At 43.1% G+C, this 24,648-nt stretch overlaps 1 protein-coding gene across 9 annotated transcripts in view; it reads right to left on the bottom strand.

Annotated features, from left to right (window-relative positions):
• LOC129768508 (titin) overlaps positions 1-24,648 on the bottom strand; it is a 240,920-nt gene that overhangs the window by 85,127 nt on the left and 131,145 nt on the right. For 3 of the 9 annotated variants that reach the window (XM_055770211.1, XM_055770212.1, XM_055770209.1), the window contains exons 9-13: positions 18,061-18,221; positions 11,578-13,396; positions 11,103-11,482; positions 8,063-10,855; positions 5,935-7,543 (exon numbers count right to left, since the gene is read on the bottom strand). In XM_055770211.1, coding sequence (XP_055626186.1) covers positions 5,935-7,543; positions 8,063-10,855; positions 11,103-11,482; positions 11,578-13,396; positions 18,061-18,221 — 6,762 coding nt within the window. Of the gene's footprint in view, positions 1-4,845; positions 5,305-5,934; positions 7,544-8,062; positions 10,856-11,102; positions 11,483-11,577; positions 13,397-18,060; positions 18,222-24,648 lie in introns of all 9 variants that reach the window. The other 6 variants (XM_055770208.1, XM_055770207.1, XM_055770210.1 and 3 more) reach the window with 5 other exon arrangements.

The raw sequence follows: 24,648 nt of genomic DNA on the forward strand, positions 1-24,648 counted from the left end.
CTGAATCGGTCTAGTAGTTCAACAGTTATGAATTTTTTAAACAAATGCATTTTGGCTGTTTGGAATTTGAGATAAAAGTGTTCGGAATATGAATCAGTGACATAAATGGTGTTCGGAATTTGAGACAAATGTGATTAATGTAATTTTTAGTTTTTCACCATGAATATATATTTGTAAGTCAATTTCTGTGAAGTCAAATGAAAAAGAAGGCTCTATTGTATCCAAAAATCAAATTAAAAAAGTACAATTTTGAGTAATGAGTGTTTAATGTTGTTTGATGGCCATCAAAGCGTGTTCGGAATTTGAGACAAAATGGTATTAGGGAAGTAAATTGAAAAATTGACTGTCGGCCGCATCGCAAAAATTGTCCATTTTCGAACACTTTTTGCTCAGACATTCCCTGATGGATTCACGAGATTTTTACATCCATCGATTTGAGTACTACATGACAATTTTTTATTCTATATTAGGGTAAACGATCTTGGTTTGTCCGATTTGGGGTGTTTTTACGCAACTAGTAAATGCAAATCGATTTTTCATCATGAAAATAACATTTACATTGCTTGATTTTACTGTCATCATATTGATCCATTAATAATTTAGACTTTTTTCACAATTTTGCATTTTCTTGGGCATTTTAAAAGTGTTCACCTCAAGACACTCAACATAGAGAAACTTTATTTCTGCTATGCGCGAAGGACACAATAAACAAACTGCAGCGCGCCAAGCGGTTGCCATAGAAATTATGTGGACAAAACAACATTATTGAACAACAAGATTCAGCTATGTAAATCTGATACAAATGGTGTGAAAGAATGATGTTTACAATATTTGTAAGTGTTATAATCCAGAAAAGGTCTGAATACATGCAAAATAATCATCTGAATCGATTAAAGGTTAGCTCGAATGAGGGGCGTATTGACACCAATAGATGGTGTATTTTATAATCCTTTAAAACATGTGATTCCGCAAAAATATACTATAAAACTACTGTAAATCATGAAAAAGAAAATTTTATTCATATGTTTTGAAACATTCGAATACCTGATTTGACAAAGGTGTGCTGAATTAGAGTATTCATAAAAGTGATCATATTTTCGACTGGACAAACCAAAATCATTTACCTTACTTTTCATTATTTTGTTCAGTAGCGCAGTAGCGGACAAATTTTAGCGTATCTAATTCCACTTCGGCTTCTTTCCTCATGATATGCCCCATACAACGACAATTCTTTTCGCAATTCTTCTACCATCATCATTCGATAGCACCATTGATGGAGTGAACACACAAACTTAACCAACAAACAAACGTTTAGTAGTGTTTTTTCCAAATATATCCAAAATCAATATGAAACAAATAGCCTAACGTAATCCTACGTCAACTATGCGGTTGTGAAATCGGGGTTTTCAAAAAAAACATCTTTTGATGTCAAATGTCGTCAAATTGCATGAAAAAAAATGTTTTTTTGTAGAAAATTTTATTTACTTGGGTGATTTTTCGGTTATTTAGGGGAACCCGGGGCAAGTGTGTCATACGGGGCAAGAGTGCCCATCTGATTATTTCGCCTATTTCCATCTTTTACAATTATTTAACTACTGAACTTTGTTTTATACAGATACTGCATATATCTCACATATTATCAGCCAGAACCTTAAATATTTTTTATTGGAAAACAGATAAATACTAACTGAGCTTCTTACAACTGTAATCTATATAAGCACGCACAGGCGCAAATTAACGAAAAACCCTCAATTTCTATATGTTTGCATGACTCCACCCATAAATACAAATAGAATATCATTTTTCTTCAACTTACTGTATGAACTAATTTAAATCATACGCATTTATTTCATAAAAAAAAAATAAATTTGTTATCTCTCAACTTCCGGGGCAAAAGCAGCCATTATTACCGGGGTAAAAATGCCATAGTCGTACCCTCGAATTCGATCTGTCAAACGCAAATAGTGTAATCGTAATTGTGTTTGTTGTGGTCATGGTTTGTAAATATGAACGGATTTCGTTCCGAAACCAGTGGCAGATGGAAACTATGGTTGCTGCCTATGGTCATGGAGACGAGCTGCGGAGGAATATAGTTTGCCCAGAAGAACATTGGCCAAATATGTGCAGAAGTTAGGCCGTTTTAAAACTGTGTTTTCTAAACAACAAAACAACAGGAGGAGTAACCCGTAAGTCACATCCTTAATATGCAGAAGTTATTTTATGAGCTGACAACACACGACATTCCGAACCTAGGGTATAAAATCGCAGTGTGAAATCATTTAGATCACTCTTTCGACAAAACATCCAAATTGGCCGGAGAAGATTGGCTTGCCGGTTTTCGTGAACGCAACCAGAACTTGAGTTTGCGTTCTTTGGAACCACCGTGAATTTCACAGTGCTTTTTTCATCAAAAATTATATTTTTATATGATTGGCACTCTTGCCCTGTACTGGAAAAATACAAGCCAAAAACATCATTTTTGTAAATGAAACATTTTCATAGTAAACATAACTTTTGAACAATTTAATGCATAACTACACCTAAATAGGAGTATAAATGAACAAACCAGCAAAAAAATGGAAAACATATAACAAAAGAGCATTCAAAAACGCGTATTAGCTTAAGGTGGCACTCTTGCCCCGGATTCCCCTACATTGGCACCCTAAACCGTACGTTTTACCTTGTATTCTGAGAAGTCGATTTTTTTCCAGTCCCCCAGTTTTTTTTTTGTAAACCCTGACTTCACTACTCGAAATTTTTCATTCAGTCAATCTGAAGGTCTTGCTGGAACGTTTTATGAAACAAATGAAAGCTAAATGATTAAGTTAATTGTATCCGTTATGCAAAAGTATTGTCTTAGTCCACAAAAGCTTTGAAATATACAGAAAAAAACTATATGAATAATATGGCATGAAAACCTCACAGGTATTTTTCTCAGATGAGAGAAACTTTGCCTTAGACGGACCAGATGGATTCAGAAACATTTTTCGAAATTCGCCCACGAAATTGCGAATGTTTTCTAAGGTAGGCGAGAATAATTTATATCTTAATGTCAATCTAGTGAATCTGTTATGATCACGAATTTGCTGCGTGAACTAAAGGTAAGTCCTGAATACAGCTTAAAATAGCGTCCCTTTGACTGGATTGTTCGTATAAATTTAGATGATAAATGAAGCATTTTCTCTTGAAATACAAACATATATTTGACAGAAAGAACATTAGGGTGGCAGCGATGCCAAATGACTTAAAAATGCATGAAACGTCGAGATCTGGTGTCATCTAAAAAAAATGTTTTGTCCGTACATCGACCTTTTGGGACAAAGCCTTGAGAGGCAATGATGGTATGGAAAAAAATAATTATCGAATTTAAAGAACCGACCATGTACATTTTATTTATTGGCCCAAAAAATTATCTGTACAAAGTTTCAGCTCGATCGATTTTTGATTCTCAAAAATCTAAGGGAGGGGGGTAAAAGAAATTTGGAAAATCAAAACTTTTTTTCGATGTCAAATGACTTAAAAAGGCATAAAACGTCGAGATATGGTGTTATCACAACAAAAAAATATGGCCGAAATATATCGATTTTTTGGGACATAGCCTGAGTGGCCAAAAAATCAAAACTTTGAGTGCTTTGAGGCACCCCTAAATCATGTCCGATTGAGCTGAAATTTCGCATAGGTCATTTTTTAAACAAAATGTACATGGTCGGTTCTTTAAATTCAATAATTATTTTTCTCCATACATCCATTGTCACCCTAATGTTCATATAATGGTTCGCGGGAGATACACTGATTATCGAAAATTTTCGACAATCTAGGAAAGAAAACTGTAGTTCTTCAACAGGAATTGAAATCAGGCTGATAACACACCAAAACTTAAACAAAGTATGCAGAAACGTAGCTTTCAGACGATCAACCACTCTGGTGGCGTAACAGATTTTTGAATGATTTTTGTTGTTTTTTAAATATTGATTCATGATAAACTACTATGGGTTGTATCATTTTGCAAAGCCTTTTCCTCAAAAAAATATTGTATGAATTCAATATTGCAATTCAATCAATGACTTTCTTTACTCGAATCCATGTTTTGGGATTTTATTTCATGTACCATCAAAGAAAAACAATTATCCCATTACCGTCATCTGTATCGGCGATCGTATCATTATGAAAACCCCTGTTTTAAAGCAAAATCATTCTCTTATACTACCTTTTAAAAAAATTAGAATGTGTTTAAAAGTTGAACGAAAAAAAATGAAATTTTGTCACTTGATGATCGAATGGAATTCAAAACAGTTCAAAGCGGATAATCAACAATATTTCTAGAAGTTTTACAGACACATTCAAACGAAGCACATAACAATCACTGAGAACCTATTCAAGGTGAACGCATGCGTTTTCAAACCCAAATATAGTGTACTTTTGTAAAAAAAAAAAGGAAATTTAGAAGCAAAGAAGAAGATATTTTCAACGAAAGTTCATTGAGTTTGGTGTTAAGTGTTGGCCTTTTTTCGGCCTTCCAATGCACTCTCATTGAAACTATGTGCTTGACATATGAGAAAGAGGAGGAAAACACAGTGTGTTACGAGAGAAACATAATTCTCATTTTTACTCATGCTTGAACTACTTGTTAAATACAGTTTTTTTCCATTCTGTGTATAACGGAGACACTCAACATCGAACTATTATGGAACAGAAGCTGCAACTATGGAACTGGATAATCCGTCCCGTGTAGGGAAACATTCATCAAACACTACCAACCGATCAGCGGAACATCGAAAGCATTAGGAAGACAAGGTAACAACAATTTGTCAGATATGCAACATCGAGAGGACGGGTGCCTCTAACCTGGAGTGGTGCAACGGGACGAGGTTCTGTAACTTCCAACATGGGGCGTCGAGCGTCCACTACCTGTACCGGGGTCCACCGAGCGCCCAGGAGCGCCACCCATCGGGTAGCTGTACCGCTGGTAGCGGCTGGCCTGCAAATCCGGTGCCGGCACGGAAGCCGATCGCCGGAACGTGGGACTACAGTTCCGGTAGTAGTCTTTGGTGCGTTCGTGAATCACCGGTACCTCGAGCGAATGCGCTCCCGATGGGCCGAACGGGGACGGACTCAGATAGAGGGGATGTTTGCTGGTGGCGCCAAGAGCGGGAGTCCGCTGTTGGTGCGCCTGATGCTGTTGCTTTCGGTTGCCACCGGTGGCAACAATGCGGTGACCCTCGCCGGGGAAAATTATGCCAAACTCGTACCCGAAATCGTACTTGAAGTAGATGATTCCGGTGTCCGGATCGACGTGTTTGGTGCCTGGTTGTTGGTTTTATTTTGTGTATTTCAAACAGACAGATTCGAGCGACATTTGGTGGATTGATTTTGACATCGGTTGATCCGGGGAAATCAAGAGAATTGTGTATTGTGTCACATTGTGGAACGTGATTGACGGGGGAAAATAATCATTGATGTTGTGAGATGGGTGTGTGAGAGAGCACAAAGTTGTTATTTATAACTTCAGATGAGGAAAAAAGCACTAATGCCGGTGATGGTTACGCTAAACGAAAAACAACAAAAAAAACGCCCGAGGAAAGAGACATAAAAATATAAAACTCAAACTCAGAGAAAAAAGAATGAAACAAATCAAACCAAATCATATGTTTTCAACGGCGGGAACGATGAACGAGGAAAACAAAATCTGTTTATGAGGAAACGGATGAATTTGGACCAGAAGAGTGACGGGGGACAAGGAGGAGTTTTGTTTTGTTAAAAATAGACTCAGTATGAGCCTTGGACATAAAATGTCCCACCCGTCTGGGACCAGCAGTCGATACTGCGTGAAGCAATGGTTGTTTTCGATGTTTTATGACCGCCAGCAGGTGCTGGCCCCAGACACTGAATCGTCGGTGGGGAAAGGAGTGTGGTCAAAATCAAAAATCTACTCACCGTATTGGGACACCCGCGATTCTTCGCGATAGGCCTGAGCGTTGCTGTCGGTGGCGGCGGCTGATTGGGCAACAGCTTGGGCAGCAGCTGGAGCCGGTGTGATCGGCACCTGTTGACCGTAGGCGTTCTTCAGGATCGGCTTGATCGGCGTCTTTCGCATATCTGTCATCACTTCGTTGGTGAAATGGTACGCCTTGGTCTTGAACGATTGAGACATACTTTCGGCTTGGTTGGTCGCCTTCTGGATGTAATTGAGGGGGGCCACTTTGTGTGCCTTCACAGCCATATCGTCACGCAGATTGGACACGTGCGAGGTAGCGATCCGTTTCGAGCTGAACGAGGACTGACGGTTGAGCGTTTGAGTCTGCAGTACCTGGGTTTGTTCGACGGATTCCATGTTCTGGGTGGTGGACACAGCCACGCTGCTGGTATCGATTTTCGATGGCATCAGCACTGGACCGGTATCGAACTCCATCGGGGTTTGGATGCGTTCGCAGGAACGAGGAAGGCTGGCGGAGCGTGGCTGCTTGAACTGGGGTCGCACGCTACGGAAGTGTGGCTCATCGCTGTCCGATGGATGGGGCGTCCAGAGGGGACGAATGCGGGATCCATCGGATTCGTAGTCACTCTCGCGGAACTCTCCTGGGGTGAAGCGACCTGGTTTCTGACTGATCAAGGATGACTGTTGTTGCTGTTGATTCATGTACTGATTGTCGGACTCCAGTTTGATGACGTGCTGAGTTTGTGACATGTTAACAGTTCGATTGCTGCTTTCGGACATTTCCTTCATGTGGAGAGTGTTTGAGGTTTCCGTTACGAGGGTGTTATGCACTGGCTGGCCAGTGATCGATGTGTAGTACAGAGCTGGCGTTGGCTCCACTGGCGGGAACGATACGAACTGTTGCTGCTGCCGATGTTGTTGCTGTTGCTGTTGTTGTTGTTGTTGATGTTGTTGTTGTTGTTGTTGTTGTTGTTGTTGTTGTTGTTGTTGTTGTTGTTGTTGTTGTTGGATTTGATAGGTCTGCTGCTGATGGGATTGATAGGATGAACTCTGCTGCTGGAAGGACTTCGTTGTAGTCTGACTTTGAGCATAGCTGATGGGTTTGGGCTTTTCGATCTTTGGTGTTTCGCTAGGTAAGGGGGCTTGGGTCGTTGGTTGAATTTTGTCGATCGGATCAAATACTGATGGCGGTGGTGCAGCTGAACCAGGCTCGTGCGATTTTGGTGGATTAAACACGGGGTGAACCGGTTTGTAGGAAGCCTCGGTTGAGCCGGTCTGAGTTGGTTGCCACACTGGGTTGACCTTCTTCTCGAAATCGCTTTCATATTCGCTGGCCGATTGATATCCGTTCTGCTGTGGGGCTGGAGCTGGCGTGAATACCGGTGCTGCTTCGATGACGGGTGCGATCGTTGGTTCCGGAACAACTGGAGCTGGCTCAATCACTGGTTCTGGCTGTGGCTCGGGTTGAATAGCTGGCGGGAGAGGAACCTTCTTCAGCACCGGCAGCGGCTCTTCCGTTGGCAGCACCTTCACTGGCTGTAAATCTTCCGGCAGATCGTTGTTGGTGAGGAAGTTACGTACGCTTTCCTCCTCAGTCACTACGGTTTCCTGCAATTCAAAAACACAAAAAAGCAAACAAAAACGAAAAAGACCAGTTAGAAAATGAAAATCTCTGCGAGTGCTACAATTCAAGCCAGGAATTTCACATTGACACACAAAATGCAAGCGTCGCGATTGTTTCTTTCGCGCCTGGTGCTACTTTTTGGCCAGTCTGGGCGCGAAACGCCACGAGCTGATCTTGTAGAGGCAAAAATAAACTTTGACATAGATCGATTCAACTCGGTTTGGTTTTTTTTGCTGCAATTGCTCTCTCTCATCTGTGTGAGGGTTTCGAGCACAAAAAGCGGGCGGAACAAAATTCAAAACGACGGCGGCGGAAAAATAAAAACACATCACATGCGAAATTAAGCGGTTAAGTGAATTATGTTTATGCAATTGTTGGGATCGACTTTTTTATGGCATACTAGCGAGTGGTTAGATAACAAGTACACGCACGAATGAACTCGCAAATAAAAAAAAACAAAAAAGCATCAATCAAGTGCTGTCAAGCGTTTTTTTTGTTCGAACCTTTTTGACCTCTTCGGTGATCACTTGCTCCGACTGCTCGCTCTGCTGTTGGGTTTCGAGCGTGACATCGTTGCTCACGGTCGCTGCAGCTGCTGCAGCGGTGTCCTCAACCTTGTCAACCTTTGACTCGATAGATTCAATCTTCTGCTCCTGCTGCTGCACAATTTCGGACGACGAGCTGACCACGACGCTTTCGCTCTTGCTGCTGCTGCTGAAACTCTCCACCTTCTGCTCGCTGAAGGTAACCGTCTTCTGGACCTCCTCCGTATCGGCCAGATACCCACTGATGCCGTTCATCTTCCGGCTCACATCCATGTCGCTCTCGCACTCGCTCTCGGTCGCCGTAAACGGACTCTTTCCCGGGCCGGCGGTCGCATCCGATGGCACCTCGACCGACGCAGGAGTCATCCCGGCGGTATCCGACTGTCCCGTACTCAACTTTTTACGCGGACTCGGCGGGATAATCTTGACACCACCAGCCGGAACACGTTCCGGCACTTTATCCATGCTCTCGAACAGCGACTGTTCGATCTTCTCACGATAGTAGGAGCTCTTGCGTTCGCTCGAGGGCTTCGGAGCGTAACCCATGGTGGGCTGCGGACCCGGCTCGAGACCCATCTCCGCCGGGCTGTACCCGAAGTCCGGCGGGAGTGCCATTGTTTTTGTGGGCGAATGGATCATCTGTTGGACCATACGAGGAGCCTTCAGCTCGTTGAACATCTCCTGCTGCTGGATGGACTGCTCGAAGAGTTGTTTGGTTTCCTTGACCGTTTTCTTCTGGTAGCTTTCCTGCGATTGCTCAACAACCTCGTGTTGTTGGGGTTGGTAGTAGACCTGGGGTTGGGAAGCAGGTGCCGGAGCGGGAGCAAAGGTTAGGGGAGCCGGAGCTGGAGCAAAGGTCGGTGGTGCAGGAGTTGGAGTGAAGGTTGGTAGAGCTGGGGCCGGAGTGAAAGATTGCGGAATCGGAGTGAAGGTCGGAGGAATCGGGGTGAAGGTTTGCTGGATTGGTTGGAAATCGAGTGGAGTTGAGGAGAAGTTCTCGGCACTTGGTGTGATCGAGGGTGGTGGGAGTGCCTTGAACGGTTGCGGAGTGGTGTTGTAGGAAGGTCCAGTGAATGGGTTGGTTACGGGAGTAGCGGCGTATGAGTGATGTATCGGAGGTTGTTCCGGATAGGAAGCTGGACCTGGTTTGAATTTCGGAACTAGCGCTGGTGCAGGAGCCGGAGAGGGAACAAAGGCTGGTGCAGGAGCCGGAGCGGGAATAAAGGCTGGTACAGGAGCGGGAGCGGGAGCAAAGACTTGTGGGGCTGGTGCAGGAGCGGGAGCGGGAGTAAAGGTTTGTGGAGCTGGTTTGAACGGTTGAGGTACCGTTTGCGGAGCTGGGACGAAGGACTTGGGTGCCTGGACAGGTTGTGGAGCTGGAGCAAACGACATGGGTGGTTGGACGGGTTGTGGTGCCGGACAGAAGGTTGGTTGAGGTGGAGCCGGGGTGAATGTTGGTTTCGGAGCTTGTACGGGTTGCACAGGCGCTGGAGTCGGCTCTGTGGGTTTGAATGGTTGATACTGCATCGACTGTTGGTATTGTTGCTGCGAGATAGCCGACGACTGGAACTGATGAGTGGACGTGAAGGACGAATACATCTGCTGCTGCTGCTGTTGCTGTTGTTGTTGGCTATAGAAGTTACTTTGCACTGGCTGAAATTCGGATTGAGTCATGGAACATTTACTATCCTCTAGTGATGGCTTGCGAAGTGACAGAGATGATGATTTGGGGCGTGGTAGGGTGACGAAGTCGGTAGGTTTTGGAGTGGTCCAAAGTTTCTCCATTGCGATGGCTTCCGCCGATGGTCTAGGAGACGAACTGCGAGCTCGCTCCATATGAGGTGCGTGTGCTTGGGGTCTGTAGATGGGTGTGTCTTGAGCTACTATCTTTGGTATCTGCTGGAGAGGGATCGGGTTGGCCTTCGGAGGATGGTGAACCTCGTGTATCGGTGGGTGCGGTTCTTGACAATAGATTGGCGGTGTCGGAACAGTGACACCCCGTGGCTTCAGAAAATCAACCTGTTCCGTAGACTGATGGCTACTACTACTAGTGGTGATTGTTTTGGTTTCGATTGTGTTACTGATGATGGATGGATGCTCGGGTGGATTGTTTACATCTTGACCGGGAGTGTATGAGGGGTAAGTTAGTTTTTCTTCACCTACCAACGAGTGCGTTTGATCATTAGAGACTGGTGTTTTGATAAGCGGTTTGAACGATTTGGGCTTGGGAATCGTCGGTGGAGGTGCCACCGCTGATTCCGAGGTCCCATTCGTTGTGATCTTTTCGAAAAACTGGAATGCGCTCCGCTTGGTTTCGGTTCTGAGTTCTTCTGTTGGTGCTGCGATGATCACTGTTGGCTTGGGTTCCACCTGGGGTGGAGTTTGTGTGGCCTCGGATTTGTGTGGTAACAGAGGAGGCTGTTGCAGCGGTGTTGGTGTTTGTGTAGAGTCGGTGCGTGTTGCTACCCGCTCTGTATTGGTGGCACTTGTTTGAACGTCGGATTGTGCCATCGTTCCTTCCGATACGAGCGGAATCGCGGATGTCTGTGTGCGCTGTGAAAATGTAACCGGTAGATCGGGGAAGCTCGTCTTGTGCTCCATCCGCATAGTTGCTTGAGTTGTGCGGCGTGTTTCTGTCACGATAGTGGACTCTGTGATAGGACCCTGTAGTTTAGCCTCGGCGGAGAACTCTTGGTGGGCGGTGAAGCCAGAATCACCGGGAATGCTTTCACTCTTTTCACCGGACTGTGGCTGTGTGGTGAAGACATTGATGATAGATGACGATATGATAAGGTGGCAGTGGTAGAGTGAGATAGGTGATGAAAAGAAAGACAGAAAATGAAACATACAAAGATGCAAGCATGAGTTTGATTAGGAATGTTGTGAGCGTTCATTGAAATCACAGATTTGACAGCGGACTGTCCCTCGTTAAAAAGAAACCCCCCCTCGATTAATAGAATATTGCTTTCCGACTCTTATCGGACGAACCGATATTTACCTGCGGTTGCGGTACGTCCACGAACGAGACGTGTTTTTGGGGCTGTTGAGGTTGGGGTTGCGGTTGCGGCTGGGGTTCCGCCTCCAGCACGGCAATGTCGGCGATACTTTGCGCTTCACCGCCGGTGTTCTTCGCAAGCACCATGTACTTGCCGGCGTCGCCCAGATCGATCTGTTCGAAAATCAACTTCGAGGATGGACCAACCTGCTGCAGGTTGTAGCTCCCCGGGCGGAGTACCTCCTGAACCGGACGGTTGTCCTTGAACCAGGATATCGTCGGTTCGGGAGTTCCGGACACTTCGACGTCGAGAATAGCTCTATCACCACGGCGGACACACTGCGCTTGCAGCCGTCTGCCGAACACCGGTGGAAAGATAGACTCTGGATAGTGATAGAACATAGAAAGAGGGGAAAAAGGTGGAAGGAAAAAAGAATGTTGTCACTTGTCGCACTTGCGCTTTCGACGGGTTGCTTACTCTTGACGACTAAATCGGCGGTAGTGGATGATGCACCGGCTGCGTTCGATGCCGTTGCGGTGTAACGTCCTGCGTCGTTGGTTGAAACGTTTTTCAGCTCGACTACGATCTTGTTGAGTGAGTAGGAAACGCTGACCCGTTCGCCGTCTTGCTGTAGTTCGACATCGTTCTTCGTGACTTTCACTTCGGGCGCTGGGTAACCATCGATGATACCCTCGAACATTACATCGGCTCCTTGATCGACGATCTTGCCGTTGAAGGGTGATACAAAGCGTGGTGCCGAGCTGCGTCTAGCAGGCTTTCCGGTGCTGATTTGGCCAGAGTTTGCAATGATGGTCTCGTGCATTTTGGTGGTGTTATCGTTGGCAATGTTGATGATCGAGGTTTCCTGCTGGATCGATGGTGGCATGTCGTTTGATTGATGGAATTGTGCGAATTGCTTCGTCTCAGCTATTTCCGGAGCCTGTCCACCGATTTGCTTGAAAGAGCGATCCATATGGGCGGACTGCGAATGCACCTCAGACTGTGGAACTCCATTCTCCACGATCGTCGACGAGGAGTAGGACGAGCTCGAGGTAGTCACCTGCTTCTGGAGCGTCACAAAGGACGATCCAGAGGTATCAACTTGAAGCATCGATTCTGCCGTAACCAGCGGTTGCAGTGGCGCACCCACGGAATCAGCCAGTTTTATCAGCGCCACACATTGCGCATTGCCAGCCTCGTTTTCGGCAAAACACGTAATCTTCCCAGCAAGCTCGGGAATAACTTCCGGAATTGTGAGAATCTGTCGATCCCCACTGGTCGAAACGAGGAAGTCATGACCGTGCACCGGCTGATCATTAAAGAACCACTTGATCTTCGGCTGCGGCTTGCCCACGATGATACACTCGAACTTGGTGGATTCATGCAACTTCACCGTGCGATCAGCAAACAGCTGCTTGAAGGTCGGACAGACGACACTGTCGCTCAGGAACGCCGGCACTGTTTCGAACTCGGGCGCGTTGATCGATTTCACGATCAGATTCGAGAAACACTTCGCCTCACCGGACGGGTTGGAGGCTTTCGCCGTGTAAACTCCCTTGTCGTCGGGGAACACCTGTTCGATCACTAGCTTCACGACACCGTCCTCGCGGATGAGCGAGTGCACACGCGGATTCTCTTCGATTTCGCGGTTGTTCACAAACCACCTGACACTGGGCCGAGGATCGCCACTGACGGCGCACTCGAACTGGCACTTTTCCCCCTCGGCCGCAAGGATGTCACTTAGCAGCCGCTCGAACTTGGGTGGAGCACCCCCGAGCAGTGGCAGGACACGCTCGGCCGGCTGACGTACGGCTGGTTCCGCAGTGTTCAGTGGTGTCACAATTAGATTACACTTGCTCGAAGCTTCACCAGCGCTATTAATAGCGACGACACGATACTCGCCAGCATCTTCTAAAAATGCCTCCCGTATCACCAGCGAGCAGTGATCACCTTGGAAGAGTAGCTGAAAATCGGTGGACTCCTTGACGGGTCGCTCGCTGTGGTACCAGATCACCTCCGGTTCCGGTTGGCCGACGATTACACAATCCAGGCGCACCGGTTTGCCCTCGAACACCGAGACGTCCTTGAGCTGGAGCTGGACGGACGGCTTCACTGGTTCCATATCACTGGCTAATTCAGAATCGGACGTTTCGTTTGGTAGACGACCTTTTACAACAACATTACACGAGCAGGACTTTTCACCGGCGATATTCTTGGCAGTTAGCGTGTAGACACCAGCATCCTTCAGGAATGCTTCGTCTATAACCAATTGCGCTCTGCCGTTTTCGTAGAAGAACTAAAATGAAAACGGGAAAATGAGAATTTTCATTTTTCAGCCTTCATTTCTGGCTGCACGAGTGAGTGTCCCTCGCGCCGAGGCACTCACGAACGTTCGCGGTCGCAGTTGTATTGGTATCCGAATCAGTACACGCGGGACACAGAGTGCGGGACACAGAGTGCGGGACCTGTGGTGCAGCAGCAACACACAACAATGGGTGGGTGGACACTACGAGTGACACACCGAAAGGGGCTGTCTGCGTCAGGGACGAACCTCCAGACAAGTCATTCAACTTTCCCCCCGAACCAACCGGCAATGAATGGGATCCGCCGCTGGTAATCAATGAACCGCCACAGGTGGGTGGCCCTTTTATTTACCCACCTGCCTGCTCAGCCCCGTAGCTACCACCCTGAGTGCGCGATGGCCATAAATCTGTGTGAAGATCATTTTCATCACTCAGTTTTTCCCTTCTGCGCACTTACTCGCCTTCTAGCGCGACACGACAGCACGATCGAAAAAGATGAGTCTCGGTGACGCCTGCGCACTTTCAACACCCCCTCGACCCGACACAATCGACATACATACACACACACACACACACACACACACACACACACACAAACACACACAGAGTATGATCGCGCGGCCTTTCCCTCGTTCGTTCGCGCCCATTTGTCGCTCTCTAAGTTTATCTATTTTTAAATATTACAATTAAATTCATACAAAATTGGAACACCGAGAGTACGAACGACGGAGTCGCCGTCGTCGTCGGCGATGTGCCCTGTGCCCGCTGGTGGCCACCGGTTGGAGTTGTGAACGCTCACTTTTAATGATCGAAAAACAAAGAAAAACTGCGGGGGAAATGAGCAGGTTGTGATCACATTGGAAATGCCGACTGACTTACGGGGGACGGGAAAAAAGAACTAAGCGGGGCAAAACACACAGTCGGTGCAGGAAATTATTTTTCACCGACTTGGAAAGTGAATTTCAGCAAAACTCGTGCGGGGGTACCCATGGGATGAATAAATTTGTTTGTTTTATTGGTTTGTTGCTGTTGTGAATTGGTTTGAAGAAATTGTCGGTAGGGGAGGGGGGGCTTCGTCTTGGGGAGCTGATCCTCCATGAAGCAGAACGAAATTCAACGCCTGCGAATTTCGTGATCTTGATGCGAGATGACAGCAACGATCTGTTCTGGCGCTCGGTGATTTCTTCTGGTTACAGTAGAAGCAGTGGTGCCAGATTTTATATCAACAATACATAATAACGAGGTCTGGAATTTGGTCACTTGATCGTCCGCTCCATAAATTTCAGTTTCGATTCTAGATTATGAAAACGGTCGAAGCGAAGTTTGAACGCTATCCGTCATCTGTTTGTTTACAATGCTTGGTTTTGCCAGTTCATATGAAGCGTGTTTAGTAATTATTTCAGTGGTTGCAAATATCGAACAAAGAGATTACAAACTAGCAGACCCGGCAGCTTCGGCCAGTCCACAATTGCTTTAAATAATTTTGAACACTTTTATGCTTTCCGAAACAGTTTTCATGAAAGTACATTTGCGATGGACAATCGACACTTCTCGATTTAGATTCGATAGAACCTATTTAAACTCTGAAAGTAAACAGGTTGAGCAAACCACACGCTAGGTTGGTTTGCAGATTTGCTTGCACAAATCTGATTAACCCTTGAAAACATTTCACTTTATTGCGCCTTTGGTAATGCAAAAATCAAAACAGTATTTCTAGTGCAGCGATACCGTTTATTTCAGCGATTTACAATATTTCTAGTGCAGCAAAAAAAAACCTATTTTTTATATAGAGTTTCATAGAAAAAAAAATAAAATTTGAATTTTACATCGAGTACACCATTTATTGTCGTAGGACTACATCTTTCATTTCTATACTGGGGTGTAAGTTCAAAGTTTCGAAAACGAAAGCGTTACGCTGGAGAACGAGATTTTGAGCGTTAATAGCTCCTAAACAACTGAACAAAATGGTATGATAAACACTTCATTCGAAAGATAAAATGTCTACGCGTTATACAGGTAAACTTCGATAGAACGTACATTTCACTTTCAAAATTGTACGTTGTGTCGAATTGTACGTTATATCGAAGCATAATAAAGTACTCACAAACGTAGTCTATAATACATTATTGTGTTGCTGTTTTAGTCAAGTTAATGAATAACTTCAATCAGAAGACGAAGCCAGCCTTTCTCATGATTTTTCCCTTCGTACTGTTGATTGAAGCTTGATTCATTTAGAATCTGGAATCACAAAACCAGCTGTATTTCGAGATTGATTGAAGGTACAAAACTTGTTTTAGCATCGCAATACACATAATTCATTGTTCTATCAGAAAAAAAATATTGAAAAAAAATTTCCTTTACACTTTGAAAAGGTGTACGTTATATCGAGGTAAAATGTGCGTTATATCGAGTGACGTTATATCGAGGGTACGTTATAACGAGGGTACGTTATATCGAAGTTTCCCTGTATGCTAGTTACTTTTTGATCTAAAAACTTGTTTCAATAGCCCTAAAATTGCTTTCAAAACAGGCTATTGAAATGACACCAATCGGTATACAAGCGAGTGCCGCATGGAAATCCACTCAGTTACGATTGCGCAACGATTGACTTAAATTAAGATTTGTTTGTAATTGAATTCGTAAATAGTTTCATTTATTCACTATTTTAATCAATAATTTAATGAATACACAAAAGCTTGAACTGTTGATCGTTCAACTTACCCAGTGCCGAAAAGAAATAAACTACGGAAGATGATTTGAACCTTCCCGAAGTAGTATGAAGTACCTTCTTTCCCTCTCAAAGATATCAACAAGGCCACATGGAAATTATCTGACAATCACTTGACGATCTCGATAAATTCCTAAAAAAATTACGCATGATTAGATATTACAGTAGCAGTACCGTAAATTATATTCACATGAACAACCGCCTGGCTTGTGTTCTCGACATTATCGAAGTACAACTGTAGAAAATCGAATTTCTCATCTCTGTTGATATCCATTTTCTATGCAGGCTCAATGAAAACCGAGTCCAGCAATCACAAAACTGTCTGAGGGATGTGTTTAGTACTAAATTGTAGATTTTTAACGCCACCAAGCGTAACCCGATCGCACTTATGCAACGCGAGATTTTGATCTCTACAAGTACCTACTGGATAAATGCAGATCGATTTTCTCCGAATCTAAAGGGTGTAACGGTGAAATGTTGCATCTATTCTGTTTCTGGCATTCTATATTCAGTTGTCAAAATAGCGTCTTGTGATTGTTGTATACATTTTGCTCGCGCATTAGCAGACTTTTGGAGTTCGGGGTTGGGATTATTCCCGAATTATCGAGAAAGTAAAATGTGGCAAAATCGATAATGACTCAGGAATTGTATATCGTAAGCAACAAAGTTCGACAGGTCTCATGTGGTAAATCGGAAACCCAATCAAATAATTCTCCTGTTTATTGTAATCTCTGAACTTCAAAAAAGCACAAAGATCGAGTAGAATTTGATTAATTATAAAATGCATATACTGTATTCAACAACTGTATATAAGTTGTCCAAAAATACTTGGTGAAAGAAGTGAATAGTAGCACAATGTAGCAGCTGTATGACACCCGCCATGTTTTTGGTGTCAACATCTCGAACGTCAAAAGTATTTGTTTTCTTCAAAACAGCGATCCGCGTTGACGTCATTGAGCTTCGTTTACTAGTTTAGGTGAGCGTCTAAGAATAGCTGTTTTTCAATCGGAATGAACGTTTTCAAAATTAAAATTATGAATGAAAATTAGCTATCAAATTAGTATTCTATTTAAATTAAAAAATTATTGTTTGCAGGTGGGGAAAAAGTCTCGTACGAAAATTGTTAATGAAGACAACTTTATATTATAATGAAAAAAATCAGTAACAATGTTGGAATTGTATAGCCATATGGTTGAATGAAAGTCATACGTGTCTCATGTAATTAAATAACATGATGTGAACATTTTCATTCAAATTTTAAAATTTAAAAACCGGCTTCGTGTCTTCTAATCTGATAGAGATTACACTAACGTGTTTGGGACCCAAATTTGAAGTCGCCACCAGACGTCAACACTATTTTTCTGTCATCGCGAATTACCAATTTACCACCATCTGACATATCGTGAAGTCGATGATGAATTTTTACAGCAGGGATAGTGAGATAGGCGGTGACGGTAGGTAGAGTGAGATAGCGATAATCGTGCCATACACCTGCAATGTAGAGATAGACGTTTAAAAATTGAGAGAATCTAGAGAATTTTCAATTAAACCTCATTCCCAATTTTTTTCAATATCACAAAACGAAACATTAAAAAAATCTCCTAAAAGTATTTGTTCGATCAGTAATTATCGAGTACCTCATTCTAATTCAAAGGTTTATGTGATAGTTTTTCGTATAATCCCAAACCTAGATTCGCATCTGGCACCACTGCTTCAGCATCCGCGCCACTATTCGTTGTCAGAGACAGGATACAGACAAATAATGTCTCAATTAACTATTTAATTACCACTTGCACACGATCGGGAACAGCATGGGGATTTGTGTAGTGGACCGTTGTCCCCATCGAATATAATGGGAGCGATTGTAAATAACGACACTTCGGGAACTGTTGTGGACGAACTGGGGGGAAAATGAAAAACTCAACTCACCTTCACTTCCCGGTTGCTGAAATGCTTGTCATCGTGGGTCCACATAACCTCTGGTGGCGGGGTTCCAACCACCTCGGCCTCTAGTTTGATTTTCTGGCCAACTCGGGCCATCACGTTGGACAGGGGCACCCGGAAGCTGGGATACTCCGTTGGTTCCAAAGCTGTGAACAGATAGAGAGAGAGGTGGGAAGCGCGTGAGTCACGATCGATGCACGAACAGGTGTGCAAACGTGCGAAATGAAAGGATGCGCCACACCTACACCTGCGCGCGCTGGTGTGATCGCATCCGGTTTGAGTATTGGCTGGTGTTTTTTTGTTATTGTGTGTTAGTCCTCGATTTTGGATGAGTATCAAAAATAAGCATTTTGATTTCTACGAGGTGGTGAGAGCGTAGGTCACAAATTGTTTTCAGAACAACATTTGTCTTGTCTGTGAATTGCGAGCGTTTTAGCAGTGTTAGTGATGTTTAGATGTCATGTAGCCATCGTCTTCGAGCGTAGCGATGTGTGAGCAAAGCGAAAAATAAACTCTCCCTGGCAGGCCGCGTGAAAACCATCCGAAAAATTTTCTTTGATTTTGTTGTGAGTGCCGATGGGTGTGCGGGAATCCAATTTCCCGATGGTTCTCAAAAACATGTCATAAATCGTGTGCGTCAAAAACATTTTCGTTTCTAGGCGCGCTCGGGGAGAATAACGTTGTCGATGATGGTGAAACGACACCCATCGATTACATCAAAGGAAATAGAAAGTGGGGCCTATGGAGTTCTATCAACTTGTTTCATCGAAGTCGTGTTCGGTCGAATGTCACTAACGGGCAACCGTTCAATTGAGCTAATCAGGCTAATTGATGAGGCGTGCTGAGCTCGGATTGCGACGAAAAACAGATTTGCAACTCGATGCAAATCAACCGTTCAATTTACTGCACTTTCGAAGCGAGGAGTGATTTCCGTGAACTAATTGATGTCTTGTCCGGTTTACGGATGGAGATGATTATTTGTGATTTGAGAAGTCACGTTCGCCTTTTCGCAAAATAGCATTTCTTAATTAGTGACTAATTTCGATACTATTTATTTGAAATTATCAATTTTTGGAGAAGAAATGCATGTTGATTTAGAGCAGGGGTTCTCAAAGTGGTCGATATGAACGCCCCCCTTGGGGTCGATATTGGTTTCTCAGGGGTCGACATGAACGAAAATTGATTTTGGAGGTCGACGAGGTCTCAACATCGACCCCCATTAATTCAAACAAATTCTTGTTTGAAACTTTCAAGATACAATATAACTTGTGTTACGTGATCCAACTTGAATTCTAGTAGAAAGTATTATTGTTGTACTTTTAAAAAACTCGACAAATAGATGAGCGCACATAAGTTCGTATAAGATGAAAAATTCGGCATTTGGCATTTGCATTCTGAAATTTGTTGGAACCTGAATACACTCATTTACAAGTTCAATTCAAGAGATTACATTATCAACAGTGGCAATCAATGGCAAACATCAAACATGGGAAAAGTTCGACTGAAATATTCAAGGTAACCTAACCATTCACCAACAGATTCGAAGAACAGACAAAAATAATATTTTGGCATCCAATAACTGAATATTTACTTGTCGTGTTTTGACTCGAATATATTTGATCAGTTTTTATCTGTCAAAAAAAGTCAAATGTTTGACTTCGGTCAAATAGTGTATGAGCATCCTTAGTAGCCAGAACTAGCTATTGGAAGGATGGTATACTGTTCGTGAAGGGTTGTTTTTATGGCCTTATACAGGTTACCGAAACGGATTCTAGAACGTTGTATATCGAGATGGTTTCGCTGTTCCAGAGGGACGAAATTGCATACCAAATTTATTTGATTGGCTATGGGGCTGATGGAGTAAGAACCATGACATCACCAGGCAACTCGCTTAATCCTTTCACTACGGCAGTGTGCTCCGTCGATGTAATACCGCTGAACGGAGAACTGCGCACAAATGTGTCTATATCGCGCTGTGATCGATGTGCAGTATCACCCCGACGTCGTCTATAGGCGACATTCATAGCGAAAGAGTTACCTCTTTTCCATCGCTTTTCATTATGAAGTGTATTTGCTATAGTTCTGCCTTATGCTCTTCGTATGCGTTTAAACATATTCCAAATGAAATTGAGCAAACTAATAGCTTTGTTGGCTCAAAGTTTTAAAGTTAGAGTCCTACCGATTCTTCGTTCGAGCATTTCACCACTTTTCCGCACAGTTTGTTTTTTTTTCACAATTATAGAGATTTAAACTTTTGCAGTTCTAGTCCAGAGAAAGACCCTTGTGGACAAACTCAATCTAAACTCCTTCTTCACCTGCCTTGAGAAAGACACTTTCATTACCATTGCTCGTCAGCAAACCACGTCTGCTTCCACAAACATCAAACGAAGTTCTCGTTAAAATGTTCAATAAAATTAAATTTATTTTATTGAACTCTCACTCTCACTCATTAAGGCTAGGAAACTATGCAAGGAATCAAATCAAATTCCAGAGAACATATTCCTTATATGAGGAAGAAAACATTATCTTTGATAAAAAATGAACTATTGAAACATTTGAAAAAAAAAACGGGTGGGTAATGTCGGGGACATAACCGGAGTGACGTAGGACTATACAAAGGGGACAGCTTTTGTTAAATATATATTTTAAATATATTGTTTTATTTTGAATACGTGAATACCTACCTATCTACCTGAAAAATGGATTAGTTTACTGTTTACTCTTTATGAATATGTTGATGGTTCTGAAAAGAACCTTTGGTGTTGTGTTTTTGTTATCACTCGATATTCCCATCTTGTTCGGTTAAACCTTCCTCTTTAGCTATTGCGTTTGCCACTCGCCACAGCTTTCACAGTTGGAAAATTTCTTCCCATCCAGCTTGTGACATGTTGTTCAGTAAATTACATTTAATGCGACGTGCCGGAGAAACACTTTGCTTCTCACTGAAACTAATTGTTGCCTTGATGAGCGCCGAACCGAAGCTGCTCTGTTCTTGATGCGGGTTTTCTGATTGTCGTGAGCAGCTTTGCAAGCCAACTCGAGCACTCCGACGGCCGAAACTCTATAATCGCTAGTATGTATACTGGTGCTCCGGCCAATGCGACCAACAGGGAACAGGAGACCTGCACGGTTCGAGTGAGACTTTGCCTTTCCCTTAACTTGTCCTCCTTTGTTACGTCCACGATGCCGATGCCGTACAACCACAAGGGTTTACGGTTTGAAAGAAAATAAGATATTTTTTTGGGGTCCGCGTGTTTTATACTCTAGCGGTACACACTCACAGGATAGAGACAAATTGGCAGACTCAGCCAGAGGGGCGAGTCCAACGAGACGAACGAATGAGCGTTAAAAGGGAGCGATGGCAAAAAAATACATTCATTACGATTTGTTCGCTCGTTGGATTTACATGCAGGCTAAAAAGGGTCCTTTTCAAGATCACAAAATTATCTTCAATCTAAAGAGTTTATTGTTTTGTTATCACTCGATATCCCCATCTTGTTCGGCTAAACCTTTCTGTTTAGCGATTTCATTTGCCACTCGCCACAGCTTTCACAGTTGGAAAATTTCTTCCCATCCAGCTTGTGACATATTTTACAGTAAATTACATTCAATGCGACGTGCCGAAGCACCACTCAGTGTCGCATTGGAGGCGATTTTAACCTGTAATTGAACATTTACGATGACAGTGGTACAGTGTCGACTTTCAATGTGGGGTCATAATTTGGATCTCTATGTTTACAAAAATGTCCAACTAAATAAGTCGCATTACATGTCCGTCCAATTAGCTAAATGTCGAACTAATTGTAAATTACTGTACTTTCAATCTGGAAACAATTTAAGAATTGGTGAAAATTGAATAATCAGGAAAGTCCCCAACTATCAATAAGCTCAGAACAACTGCCAAATTCACATACTCATCAGATCCTGGCAAACATATTATGAAAAAATCAATTTGTGTTTTATTATTATTTTGGATAATGTTTTAGAAAGCATTGAACTGTATCTCCTAAACTCTTTTTTTGGAAGGTTTAATGGCCCTGAAAAGCGCCTTGTTTTATGGAATGGTTCCAATTTAGAAAACTTAGTACTCGTGGTTTTGAAAAAAACCATTTCGAACGCCCTCGATGCCGCCTTGTTCTGGATTTGCCACCAAAGCAGTTTGTATAAAGAACAAACTTTTTTCTTCTGCTACCTGATGCCGTTTTGCGATTGCGTTTGCCACTCGCCACTCGCTGCAACTGCCTGTTGTTGTCTTGATGTGTTCTGTTCTGAATGCGGTTTTTCTTATCGTCGCGAGCAGCTCTACCAGCCAACTCGATCACTTCGGCGGCCGAAACTATATAACGCCGACTAGGTGGATTGGTGCACTGGTACTAACGCGCTCGGCCTAGCTATCCTTGCGGGGAACTCCAGATCAACACGGTTCGAGCGGGATTTTGCCTTTCCCTTCACTTTTCCTCCTTTACCATGTCCAGACATGGCTGCTTGGGTTGGTTTGTTGATGTGTTGTGATGCGAACCGATGTGGTGTACGGTTTGAATGAGAATGATCGTTACGGAAGGAAGGTATTGTATTATAGAGACTTTAAACTTTTGCAGTTCATTCGTCTCTAGCCTTGAGAAAGGCCCTTTGAAAACTCTACTCTACTTTACTCCAGCGCTACCACCTCCGCCCTCTTGCCTTGAGAAAGGCACTCGATCCCTCGCCGTCCAGCCCGTCCAGCAACGATGTTGTTCAGTCGGTGTCCACACAAAGAATGATCGTTACGGCAGCGGAGCGAGGATTTTTAAGCTGACTGGCTGGCTCGAGAGTTACGCATGTGTGAGACTGCGACCAATGTTTCGTTCATTTTTTTCTTTTTCCTTTCCAATCGTGCTTCATTCTATTTCGCTGCTGCTCTGGTTGCCCGTTTTGGTCGGCACGATTTGAGAAGCACAAAATGGACCAATCAAAAATGGGCACATAGTGCATTTTGACAATGCTTGATATTTCACAATTATTCAATTATTTATCTCAAGAAAAATGAAATGTTATTCGTTATGATAGATGCGTAGATATATTTCCTATCAATTGATGCAAAAACCTTTGCGATCTATTGAGAAATGCTCGAGTTATAAGCGTTCCAAATCTTGCATTTTTTCCTACTTGTTCAGTGCCTGGATTTCCATTTCACCCCCTATATCTTCCGGTTAGACGTAGTCCTACGTCAAAACAAGAAGTGGGTTATATCTATGATATAATCGCAAGGCAGACGTAGGACTACCGTTGGCTCGGTAATCATTTATTTGAAAATGCAATTGCATAAAATTCAACTCTTTCAAGATTGTTGATGGTCCCGAAACGAACCGATGGAATTTGAGTGGCCTTGTAAAAGCAGCTGAAGATGTTTGATACATGATTTATTTTTGTTTTCGTGAGAATAACACAAGATTTTTGATGATCACTCCGTGCGCAGAATAGAAATTGAGGGCGCCATTTCACGGTGAACGAACGAACGAGATGAATTATAGAGGCTTTAAACTTTTCAGTTCATTCGCCTCTATAGTTTCACGGTGAAAATGAAATAAAGTCTATATAACCTTGCATAAAATTCAGTTCGCTTTTATCGTGTTGTGGCAATTTTTCATGAATGTTCCATGCGAAAGCAGAACAGAAACATATGCTTCCTTCGCTCAGACGCTAACAATTTTTCATGACTGTTCCATGCGAAAGCAGAACAGAAACTGATGCTATTCGCGTTGACGGCGGAATGGTGTCGACATCTGGATACGACATTAGTTTGTATGAGGCCAACTATTCTCCATCAGATAAGTCGGCCCTAAAGCAGTTTTAAATTGCTAAAATTTATATGAAAATTTTTTCTTGGCGTTATTTACCTACTATAAGTATATTGTTCTAACCCTAATTTAAACTATTTTCTATGAATTTTCAGATATTATCCCCAAAATTTACCATTATGATATAAAACTATCTTTAGACACAATTTTTGTATGATATTTTTTTCACTACTTGCAAGCAAAAGTAATTTTCATTTACATAGAGTACTAATTTGATTTGGGAAAAAAATTCATTCATAATTTTTATTTCAAAAGTTTGTTCATTTCTTCTGCAAACTTCCCCATTCCGTAATATGAAGCTTAATGCCGTCAACGCGGATTGGATTGCATCACAGTAACACCAAGTCGAATGCTTAAATGGGTGCGAATATCCCTTCGCTCGGACGCATTCACACGCAAACAATTCTTCATGACTGTTCCATGCGAAAGCAGAATAGAAAATGATGCGAGTAAAAGTACTCACGCCTTGCATGTGTCCGCTATGGTTTCCTAAGCACTAATGTAAGCGAGCAAAAGAAATCACAGCTTGCGTGTATTCGCTATGACGGTTTCTCCAAATGCCTAGATTTTGCGTCCGTGTTCGGGAGCACATTGCGATTACCAATCATCATCGATGAGCTAGATAGTTATGATTTCATCAGCTTGCTTTCAAAGCAATTTTTCAGCTATTGAAACGTTTTTTTGGACCAATAAGTGACAATCATATAACTCGTTGACATTTTATCTCTCGGAAGTG

This window comes from Toxorhynchites rutilus, chromosome 2, assembly GCF_029784135.1.
Source record: "Toxorhynchites rutilus septentrionalis strain SRP chromosome 2, ASM2978413v1, whole genome shotgun sequence".
NCBI classification, from domain to species: domain Eukaryota; kingdom Metazoa; phylum Arthropoda; class Insecta; order Diptera; family Culicidae; genus Toxorhynchites; species Toxorhynchites rutilus.